The 12,330-nt window shown below is 32.5% G+C and overlaps 2 protein-coding genes across 2 annotated transcripts; both read left to right on the forward strand.

Annotated features, from left to right (window-relative positions):
* The first annotated feature begins 1,234 nt into the window (after nt 1–1,234).
* LOC111007793 (protein LATERAL BRANCHING OXIDOREDUCTASE 1) lies at nt 1,235–3,429 on the forward strand. The gene is made up of 3 exons (XM_022280277.2): nt 1,235–1,789; nt 2,079–2,412; nt 2,941–3,429. Exons 1-3 carry the CDS (start codon nt 1,326–1,328, stop codon nt 3,199–3,201), a joined length of 1,059 nt encoding a protein of 352 aa, XP_022135969.1. The 5' UTR covers nt 1,235–1,325; the 3' UTR covers nt 3,202–3,429.
* Nucleotides 3,430–6,423: 2,994 nt separating this feature from the next.
* LOC111007794 (protein LATERAL BRANCHING OXIDOREDUCTASE 1) lies at nt 6,424–8,587 on the forward strand. The gene is made up of 3 exons (XM_022280278.2): nt 6,424–7,034; nt 7,320–7,650; nt 8,041–8,587. Exons 1-3 carry the CDS (start codon nt 6,571–6,573, stop codon nt 8,299–8,301), a joined length of 1,056 nt encoding a protein of 351 aa, XP_022135970.1. The 5' UTR covers nt 6,424–6,570; the 3' UTR covers nt 8,302–8,587.
* The last annotated feature ends 3,743 nt before the right edge of the window (nt 8,588–12,330 follow it).

Raw genomic sequence — 12,330 nt, forward strand, 5'->3', positions numbered from 1 at the left:
TCAAATAATGGACTAAAACAAATCAAATCTAATTAATTATTTAAATAATTAGTAAATTAAATCTAAAGTTAATTAATAATTATATTTAATTTAAATTTAATTAACCAATTAGTTGTAGTTCAAGCTCAACTCAGACTGTATTTGTGAATATATTTTATAGTAGTTATTTAGTTTTTTTTTTCAAAGAAATTTGGATGCATATATTTACACCAATCAAAAGATTCAGAGCCAAAACTTTCATTAATTTGGTCAACCAAATCTTACATCATCAGTTTTTTGCTTTGTTCCCCATTGTTGATGCATGGATTTTCGGTCGTCCGGTTCTCCTCCTCGTAGTCACTTAAGTTAGTAAGAGAACAAGGTAAATGTAGTCACTTCTTCCCCCCCTTACCTCTAAGGCTGGATCGCTACTTATAGCGTGAAGTTGTTCCAGAACTTTCCTCGCTCTTTGCCCCGACATTAGGTCGTTCTCTGGGCCGGCCCGTTACGTCACGGGCCGGTCTCTACCAATCAATGATCTCAGACTTCAACTCCTTGTCCCGTTTCGGGTCGTTTTTGTTCTCCATAACACCCATTACATTCAAACAATTTTCTAGATAATTTTCCAAACAATGTTTTTAAAATTTTCGAAATTAGATTTAATTTTTTAAAAAAGTTAATAATTAGTTTTTTTTTAGGTTAATTTCATAAAATAAGTAGTTAAAAAATTGTCTTGGACGTGGACAATTTGGAAAAGTCTTTCCCACTACTCATTCAATTCGAGATAGGGGAGCTTATGATCAAGATGTTCTTGCCTTCCATGCTCTCACTCAAATCGGAACCATTGAATTTTGAAAACTTATATTTAAACAATTATTTATTTTAAAGTTAATTTCGTATAAATATATATATTTTTAAATATAGTGTAAAATTTAAATTTTTAAAAATAGGATAAATCAATCTAAATCTAATCTAAATGAGAGGTAAAATATACTAATTTATGTTGTCTTTAAAACAAATTAAAAATTGTGACATTTTTAAAAATGTAGATTAATTTTATGCCAGTGAAGTTATCGTTACAGTATTAAGGAAAAAAAAAAAAGGTTTCTTATTTTTTTTATTTTTATCTTTTTTTTTTGCAAAAGGACTTACTTATACGCGTCAAACTCAGAAATTCAGCCACACTTGGATAGAAACTCAAAAATTTCAAATTTAGTTAACGACAAATCTTCATTTGTTCCACCAACAATGACGAGAACTGCAAATCCGTCCAAATTCATTTCTGGTTGCAGCTTTAAAATGGTGACAATGGCAACCACTAGTTACGATTTGATAGAATCTCAGCCATGGGAGAGGCCTTGGCCTTCGATCCTGCATTCATCCAAGCCATCGAACACCGGCCGGAGCTCGAACCCATCGATACCGTCGACGAAGTTCCAACCATAGACCTCTCCGTCTCTGATTCTCGCAGTATCGAACAGCTCGTTTCGGAGATAGCCTCTGCCTGTGAGAAGTGGGGTTTCTTCCAGGTGATCAACCATGGAGTTCCCGTCGAGTTGCACGCGAGACTTGATAAAGCAGCGAAGTCGTTTTTCGATCAAACAGTGGAGGAGAAGAGGAACGTGAAGAGAGATGCAGCGAATGCCATGGGGTTCCACGATGCTGAGAATACGAAAAACGTCAGGGATTGGAAGGAGGTGTTTGATTTCTTGATTCGGGATCGGACGTTGATTCCTGCCTCGCACGAGCCAGATGATACGAAATTGAGGGTATTGTCCAATCAGTGGCCCCAATATCCCCCTGGGTTCAGGTACTTACTTTTCGGTCGAATTTGTTCCTTGTCTTAAAGCATCTACTTAACAGATTCAGATTCCTCGCCTGTATTAGTTTCCTTCGATAATCTAGTTCATGTTTCTTAATTGGATTACTTGAAAGAGAATTGAGGCGTTTGTTATTGGGTTGGAGGAACTGGCACACCAACAGTTCAACTAAATTCCCCTGTGAAACCTTCAGCTTGCATTTCTTCATCTTCTGCTGGAAAAACTTGTTATACTTAGCTTACGGTTCCTGGGAAATGGTGTGTTGGTTTTCTTGAACAGGGAAACTTGCGAGGAGTATGCAAGAGAATTGGAATTGTTAGCTGATAAGCTACTGGGGCTAATTTGTTTGAGTCTAGGCTTACCTGGAGCTGAAGGATTGAGGGGCTATTTCAAAGACGACCAAACGAGCGTGGTTAGGCTGAATCACTATCCTCCATGCCCGTCTCCGAATCTCGTGCTTGGCGTTGGGCATCACAAGGATGCCGGTGCCTTGACAATCCTTGCCCAGGATGGTGTGGGAGGACTGCAAGTGAAGAGAAAATCAGATGGAGAGTGGATTCCTGTCAAACCAATCCCAAATGCATATATTGTTAACATTGGTGATATTGTTCAAGTAAGTTTCTGTTCTAGGAATCGATATACAATTTACTTATGTCTTCTTCGGCCATGGTTATGTGAACATGATGCAATTAAGCAAAAATGACCTCTGATACTTGTGTGTGGGTAGCATTGATTACGAACGATTAACTTAGTCTAAAGAGTTTGTTTTCCGAAGGAGGATTGACAGACGTGTCGAGGTTTGGCTATACCACAAGCACTCGCTGCTCTTGTACAGTGGGAGAGAACATTTTCCATTGTGTTCATAAAAGCTTCCAAGGGTAGCAAACTGGGATTTCAAACTCTTTTACCCCTCTGTATCCAGTTGTTTCATTAGAGTACACTTGTAAAACTTCCTTACTTTCTCCAAGAGCTAATAGCAGAGAACCATGATTTGGTTACTAGAACTCTTTAGCTTCCACTTCCGACTGAAATGCTTTTTCCACAATTCCTTAGACTCTTCGCCGAAAACCGAAGATTTCTTCTTGCCATCGACGAATGTGGTGTGGACAAAGTATGATCTGAATTGATGTTGTATGTGCAGGTTTGGAGCAATGACAAATATGAAAGTGTGGAGCACAGGGCGGTGGTGAATACTGAGAAGGAAAGATTTTCCTTTCCATTCTTCTTCTTTCCAGCGCACCATATGATGGTGAAGCCATTGGAGGAGCTTGTGAATGATCAAAATCCCTCAAAATACAGGGAATACAACTGGGGGAAGTTCTTTTGCACCAGAAACCGCAGTGATTACCAGAAGCAAAAAGTGGAAAACATTCAAATTGACCATTTTAGGCTGCTTGTGTGAATTGGTAAAGCTCTCATGACTATTTCCATTGCCTTATATCTTCACAACTCTCTCTAAATAAATTCAATAAGAAGAGAAAGGAAAGTAAAGTTGATGAGCTGAGCCTCACCATATTGTATGTAAATATTGTATAGTTGTGTAGATTTTGCTGTGTCATATGATCTTAAACTCCGTTCATTACGTTCAAGTTTCAATATTAGTTTTAGTGCAATTTGATAAAATTTATAATTCTGTTTTTAAATTCTATAATGAAGCCTTTAATTCTATTTATATATTGGATTTGTTTCGAATTCAACCTGGCCGATATATGGTTTGTGGAACATTATTTGGATTAAGTTTGAAAAGAGTGAAAATGTGAAAGTTGGAGCGTACTATTTAAACTTTTGAAAGGATATTAGTATTTTTCTAAATAATAAAGTAAAATTAAGGAGTATTTTATAAGTTTGCCAAAGTTTTATGCTTTCAATTTCTTAAACTATTTTATCTTTAATTCTAATTAATTATAGAATTTTAATTGAGTTTGAATTTTAAAAATTTTATAACTTTTATAGAATTATGGAAGAAATATCTTTTATTTCACCAAAGTTACATTTTATTTATGGACACCTAATCGTTTTTTCATTTTTACTATTGTTTTTTAAGGATAAGGAGTGGTATTTTTAAATTTAAAAAAAAATAATCTTTTGTTGATGTGAGTAACAAATTAAATAAAAAAAATATTATATAAAATGTACATGGTAATAGACTAGTCTTCGATGAAAGAAAATGTGAAAATGTTTTTCAAATCTATAAAGGAATTAGACTAGTATTAGATAAAAGACAATATGAATATTTTTTCCAACTTTATAAAGGAATGCAATAAAGACTACAGTTTCTTAAAAAAAATTAATCATAAATTAACCATTGAAACTAATTTCAATTAGTGGAATTTACCATTCGTCTATAAATTTATGATGAATCTTTAGAATGATTGCAATAAAAACTAAAATAGAACCAATAGTAAAGTAAGAGGACAAAAATGGTATTCTGATCAAAATTATTTTAATTGCCACATGAGCACTTTTTACATGTGTTTGGTAGCATCTCCGTGATGATAAGTCTCGCTGTTTTGCTTTTTTGTTTCACTCAGAAAACCTCATATTTAATTGTTCTCATTTATATATCATAAATCATTCATTTACCTAGTTAATGTGAGACTTTGTTTGTATTCATCTTATAAACTTAACAATCCTCCCTTAGAACGAAGTTCCACCGAACTTCTCCTTAAGTGGTCAACCACCTGTCCACTCGAACAAAGTAATCATGGTGTAATTCGTGGTTGAGTTATATCGGAAGCGGATAGTTAGTGTGCTCCGAAGAAGAGGAGTTGTCCTCGATAGGAGTTGGACGGATGAATAACTACTTGAGAGGAGATTTTGTGGCAATTTGTTCGATGGGAGGATGGTAGACGAGTAGGAGTTGTATTTTGCTGTGTCATATGATCTTAAACTCCATTCCTTATGTTTCAAGTTACAATGTTAGAACTAGTGCAATTTGATGAAAAAAAAAGAAAAAACTCTTTAAATTGTATATTGAAGACTTTAATTCTATTTATATATTGGATTTGAGTTTAATATGTATGGTCAATATATGGTATGTGGAGGATTGTCCGAATGGAAAAACTGATACTATTTAAACTTTTGAAAGGATATTAGTATTTTTTTTTAAATAATGTGCAAAGTTGGAGTATTTTTATAAGTTAGCCAAAGTTTTATGCTTTCAATCTCAAACTATTTTATCTTTGATTATAGAATTCCGGTTAGAGTTTGATTTTTAAAATTGTGTAACTTTTACCTTCTTGAGAACTGGAGTTCTCTCTCACTATTATTCCTTCAGCCAACTTTAGTTACATTGAATTGAAGAGAAATTGTACTAAGATCTGTCATTGTTACGTATTTCAAAATATGTCACCTATTTTTTAAATTTTCAAATATAACAAAAATTTTCATTTATATCAGTAATATATCAGACACTAATATCAGTAGCATATTAAATATATTATATACATATTGCACAGACACTCTTATAAGTAATATATCATATATATATCACAGGCATATTATAAGTACAGGGTTTAGACACTCATATCAATAGTATATCATATACGTATATCAGTAGTCATATTTATTACAGATGTATTACGGATGTATATCGTTTGAGTAAAGTTATCATTTTAAAATTGGACTTCTGTTTTTTTTAAAACGTGCTATATTGAAAAAAACTAGATGTGGTTGCTATTTTGCTAATTTTTTACTAAATGTTTTTGACATATGGGTAACAATTACATTTAATTTATATATATTTATTTATTTTTTCTTTTTTACTATTGTTTTTTTTAAGAATAAGAAGTGGTATCTTTTTTAAAACTTTTTATTCATGTTAGTAAAAAATTAAATAAAAGAATATATGTACAATTTTCTTTTTAAACATGTGGGAGTGAGAGATCCGAACTCACAACCTTACTGCTGAGCTGCTATGCTTGCTTTAACAAAGAATATAGGTACAATGCACTTAGTAATAAACTAGTATTCACACAATTGGAATGGAATATGTTTTTCAAAATTTTAAAAGAATGTGTTCTTCAGTCTCACTTCGACTTGAAGTCTTAAGGGTAGACTTGTACAAGAGGGCAAAATCTCTAACGCTCAAGTCACTAAGCAGCTCGGACTCAATAGTAAGTTCGAGGAGAAAATTCCTACCTGATGGTGAAATGAGACCTTCTATTTATAGGTTTAGGTTCCAACACGGGTTATGACGGGTGGTTACCTGGGTCGGACATGAGGTTGGACATGTCGAGTTTGATCTGCTCGAACTCGAATACTTTTCCTTTAAATGATAATTTAATTCTTAAAGGAAGTGGCTAAGTCTTCTACCTCGGAAGGTGTCGAGGTAGAGCTCCATAAAATGTTCTCCCGTATCTTTCCCGAGGGGACGTCAGGTTTCTTCCCTGCAATAAAACTACATTTTTAGAAGAAAATTAATCATAAATTAACCGTTGAAACTAATGTCAAGTAGTGTTTCTTATAAAAAAAAATAAATAAATAAAATTATTTACGATTCGTCTATAAATTTATGATTAATTTTTAGAAGGAATGCAATAAAGAAACTCAGGAAATTTACAATTTATGCGTTTTTTTTGGCGCCAAACTCAGAATCTCGGCCACACTTTGATGGGACTCAAATTTGGTTAACGACAAATCTTGATCTGTTCCTTTGCCAAAAAAATCTTCATCTGTTCCACCAACAATGACAAAATCAATTAATTTCTGGTTGCAGATTTAAGATGGTGACAATGGCAATCACTTGTTACGATTTGATAGAATCTCAGCCATGGGAGAGGCCTTGGCCTTCGATCCTGCCTTCATCCAACCCATCGAACACCGGCCGGAGCTCGAACCCATCGATTCCGTCGACGAAGTTCCAACCATAGACCTCTCCGTTTCCGACTCTCGCAGTATCGAACAGCTCGTTTCGGAGATATCCTCTGCCTGTGAGAAGTGGGGTTTCTTCCAGGTGATCAACCATGGAGTTCCCGTCGATTTGCACGCGAGACTTGAGAAAGCAGCGAAGTCGTTTTTCGATCAAACAGTGGAGGAGAAGAGGAAGGTGAAGAGAGATGCAGCGAATGCCATGGGGTTCCACGATGCTGAGAATACGAAAAACGTCAGGGATTGGAAGGAGGTGTTTGATTTCCTGATTCGGGGTCGGACGTTGATTCCGGCATCGCACGAGCCAGATGACACGAAATTGAGGGTATTGGCCAATCAATGGCCTCAATATCCCCCTGGGTTCAGGTACTTACATTTCTGTCGAATTTTTTCCTTAACTTAAAGCATCTACTAAACAGATACCAGATTCCTTGCCTGTATTAGTTCCCATGTGATAATTTATCTCTGGTTTACTTGAAAAAGAATTAAGGGGATTGTAGTTGAGTTGGGTTTTAAGAACTCGCACACCAACTGTTCGACTAAATTCCCCTGTGAAACTGTGAGCTCGCGTTTCTTCATCTACTGCTGGAAAAAACTTGTTATTGTTGGCTCATGGGTTTTGGGAAATGGCATGTTGGTTTTATTGAACAGGGAGACTTGCGAGGAGTATGCAAAAGAGTTGGAATTGCTAGCTCATAAGCTACTGGGGCTGGTTTCTTTGAGTCTAGGCTTGCCGGCCGATAGATTGAAGGAATATTTCAAAGACGATCAATTGACCATTGTAAGGTTGAATCATTATCCTTTGTGCCCATTTCCCGAGCTCGTGCTTGGCGTTGGCCGCCACAAGGATCCTAGTGCCTTAACGATCCTTGCTCAGGGCGCCGTCGGAGGGCTGCAAGTGAAGAGAAAATCAGATGGAGAATGGATTCCTGTCAAACCAAACCCAAATGCATATATTGTTAACATTGGTGATATTGTTCAAGTGTGTTTCCTTTCTACATTTTGATATAAAATTTCCTAATTATGTATGTAACCTATACATAGAACTCATCTTTCTCGGCCATGATTAATCTGAAAACAATGAGATCTTAAGAATTGCATATGACCTCTGAAACTCGTGTGTGAGTAACATTGGTTAAGAAAGGGATAGCTTTACCTACAGAGTTGGTTTTCTGAAGGAGAAAACAGGGATTTCAAACTCTTTTCCGCTCTGTATCCAGTTGAGTGGTTTTGTGATGCTTATAAAACTTCCTTAGTCTCTCCGAGAGCGAATTGCTGAAGATTGTTTGACAGAGTACAGAGATTTTTGCCACTGATGAATATAGTCTGGATGAAGTATGATCTAAATTCATGTTGTGTGTGGTGTGTGCAGGTTTGGAGCAATGACAAATATGAAAGTGTGGAGCACAGGGCGGTGGTGAATACTGAGAAGGAAAGGTTTTCCTTCCCATTCCTTTTATATCCACCTCACCATATGATGGTGAAGCCATTGGAGGAGCTTGTAAATGAGCAAAACCCTCCAAAATACAGAGAATACAACTGGGGGAAGTTTCTTTGCACCAGAAACCGAAGTGATTTCAAGAAGCAACAAGTGGAAAACATCCAGATTCACCATTTCAGGCTGCCTGTGTGAAATTGGTAGGCTCTCATCACTATTTTCCATTGCCTTATGATGATTTCAGAACACTCTTTTAAATAAATTCAATGAGAAAAAAATGAAGAAAGAAAAGAGAGAGAGAGAAGAAAAGTGAGCTAGATGATCCTCACCATGTTTTATGCAAGTATTGTTAAGATGTTTATGAATAATTATGTAACATTATCCATTTTCATGAATCTTATCATCTTGAACTCTGTCCATAATGTTTTAATCTCATATTATTAATTAGACCTAATGTCAGGATGATGACATGCTACTTGAACTTTGATCATTTTTTTTTAATTCGTTAATGTTTATTCGTTAATGTTTGGAATGCTGAGCAACTAATCTTATGAAATAAACCACCAAAGATATTAAATTTTAGGTAGGTTGCCACCATGATTTAAATTTATTTCTTCAAAATTCATTACTAAAATTTATAATTATCTTTCGTGGTTGGCTTGATTGCGGAACATTTCGAGTGATTTCAAATATTAATGATTTCAAATGTATTCTATTGTTTGTTATTACAGGAATGAGAATTGTTTTAAGTATATAAATTTCTTGACCAAAATAATTGTCGCAAGATTTAATAGGATTTTAAGGCAAATTATATATTTAATCTTGTCATATTTTCTATTTTTTAATTAATAAATTAATATTAAAAACCTATATAATAAACTTTTAATTTTCTTTCGATTTCCCACAAATATACAAAAAGAAAACAAAAAAAGTAATTTAATTATATTTACTTTAAATCATTCTCATTTCAAATTAGATAAAGAAATAAAATCATTCTCATTCCAAGATACAATTATGGAAGTTAATAGCGAGATTAAATTATTGTTGGAATGACCAGTAATGTTTGCTAAATTGTAATCTTAAATAATATATTAAACTGAACATGAACATGAACTGATTTAGACACTTATCTTCAATGGAAAAGGTCATGAATTTTAATATTCACTCTACTTGTTGTATTTAAAAAGAAAAGGAAATCTTAAATAATACGGCATGTCATATAAACATAAAAATTAATAATTAATGGAATGAATGTTCTAGAATGCCTAATCTTAGAAGTCTAAAAATTAGTTAGACACTTTTTAAACATTTGAAAAGAATGTATTAATTTTTTTTTTTTGTTTGGTTGTTCCTCGGAAAAGGAAAAACATTGTGTTTGATCAAAAAACGAGAAATCCAACTAAACTTGAACTAAAGAGGTCGACGCGGCCCAAAACCTAAACAAATCTATTGTAATTTAATATAATTAGTAATTAGAATATTTCATTAATGACTTCAAAAGAATAATTCATACAGATGAGAGCAATTATCTACCTATAGATTTCTTTTGGGTGAAACTAAAATTAAAGTCGTGAGGTGGCCGGCCTCAACGGCCACGGATCCATCGTTAGGAAGAAATTCAACTTCTCGAGGAACCCTCCCCTAGACTTCATGTTTTAGTTCAATTTTAATTCTGACTCCATTGACTCAATCAAATTAGCATTTCAAAATTGTAATTAGGGCTAATTTATCATTTAAGCCTCTTAATTTAGGGCTACCTTGGAAACCCTAACTCCACACAATTCTGTATTAAACCATTTCAGAAGCGATCAATCCAATGAAATTCCCATTGTCTTACTCCATTATATATCATTTCTTGGCATTGAATTATATATAAATATTGGGTGCGAGAGAAGCAATTTGTAATTAATTTAAGAGTAAGAGTAGAGTTTATTATTAATTCAAGCTTCCTCCACTTCAAACTTCACATTTCCCCATCCATAAACACATATCAGAAACAGCAACAACAACAAGAAAAAGAGAAAGAAAAAAAAAAAAACAGAGAAGATCAGCAAAAACCACTCCTCAAAATTCAACTCCAACATTTACACCAAATTTGCATTCTCTTTTTATTTTTGAGGTAAGCTTTTACAATGTGTTCTCTCTCTTGCTCTTCTATTGGGTTGTTCCTCTGTTTTTGCATAATTCTCTTGGTATAAGCTCCTACGAATTTGAGCCAAAATATAAAGAAGTTAAAAGGGTTTAAATATTATTTAGTCCCGGGGTGTGTTTGAGAGTGAAAATATTTTTTTCGAGAATGATGATAGAATTAGTGATTTTGAAATAAGAGATTTAAGTATATTGATTTTTCGAGGGATGTTTTAAAAATAAATTTAAAGTGATCTTAAGCTTTTCTAAAATCTAATTTTTAATTTGTCAAACATCATAAATAGAAATGGAAGTGATTTTGACGATGCCTTCGAACTTTGTAATTTGTAATATGTGCCTTGTTCACTTCTTTATTCACTTAAGTTATGCTTGGATTGACGAAGTGAAATATTAAATCATTAACTTTTGAGATGATAATAAACATCGAATGGAATAAAAAGAAAGAATTTGTTGTCTAATTTATCATTGGAGAAATTTTATAAGCTAATCAATAAAGTATATGCATCATTTTTCAGTGCTTAGAAGTTTCAATTTCATATGGAAAGTTCAAAAAAAAATTTCAATTTTAGATGAATTTATAAATTAATTGAGTATGAACTATGAAGTTACATAAATTTTGATCGCCTTGTATTTCAATTTTGTTTTTGGGTAGACTTGTAACTTTATATTTATATTTTATTTTTTATTATGAATAATATATTACAATAAGTTATATCAAATCCAACACTGCCTAGTTCGGGAGGCTCTTTTAACATTTTGCTTATTAAAAAAAAATTAAAGAATAAACCATGTAAAAGTATATTTTAGACACAAAATTTTAATTTTTGTCTAGCAAATCTATGAATTTAAAAAATGTTGAATATGTGAAGTGGATATTATTAGACTTAAAATTAAAAGTTCAAGTTCTATTAAACGTTTATAAATTTCAAGGATCAATTAGACATAAAATCGAAGATTTAGAAATCTATTAGACATTGTTTGATTAAAATGAACAAGTTGAACAATGTTAACGTGAACTATCTTCTTTGATATTGACAAACTCATAAATCTTATTTTAATTAGTAAACAAATATACCATATTTCTAACTAAATCATAGAATACAAAATTATAAATGATTTATTATGTTCAGGGTAACTAAATTTTTAGTTTTTAGAACTTATTTTATGGTTGTTAATAATATAGTCATCGATAGTTTAATTTTCTACCCTGCAATAATTGAATTAAGAAAAAAACAGAGAGAATATAGTCACGATTGTAAGAATATATATGGACAAGTCTAGGTAGGACCATGTTTGGTAGCTATCATATTATTGCACTTTACCATGTTGATTGAAAAAGGAAAAGCAAAAATGTGAAGATTATATTTGATACAAATATATCTATATCTATATATATATATATATATATATATTTTTTTTTCTTGAAATATGGTACCTCTAAGCACCAATGTAAGGGCAAAAAAAATGTTCCTTCAAGTTATATTTTTCTTTGATCTAAATTTTTTGTTGTTGTTCATTTTACTTATATTTTCATATTTAGTAAAATTTTTATTTTAATGAGTTTTGGTATTAAATTCAAAAGAGTAAATGAAAACCAAAATAATATTTATAAGAGGCATTTGTAGAAACAATATACTATAAATATATATTTTCGAATATAGAAAAAGATTAAAATTTGAAGAAAACAACAAAATCCAAATTTATGATACACATCATAAAAACTTCACTTGTTTTAATGTGTATTTTAAAAATTATCATTGCTTTTGCACAAGTGTAACTTTTCTTAGTATATTTTATATTACATTTAAGTTTGAATTTCATCTATGGTTATATTGGTAAAGTTTCAAGCTTTTCCTATATTTGTAAAATATATTTACTTTATACACAATATATTATTGAGAGAGAGAGAATAAAAAAACAAAAACATGGGGAATTATTATTTGTGTGGTGAGACTTTTAGAGAAGAAAAGGAAATGGAAAAAGTAAACAGGAGAATAGACTGTTAGCCGACAGCCATTCATTTGAAAAAATGTGAATGGATACAAAATAATATTATTGAGATTGAAATGTTGTATC

The sequence above is a fragment of the Momordica charantia genome, assembly GCF_013281855.1.
Source record: "Momordica charantia cultivar OHB3-1 chromosome 4 unlocalized genomic scaffold, Mcharantia_2.0 BLBB01000004.1, whole genome shotgun sequence".
Lineage (NCBI taxonomy): Eukaryota > Viridiplantae > Streptophyta > Magnoliopsida > Cucurbitales > Cucurbitaceae > Momordica > Momordica charantia.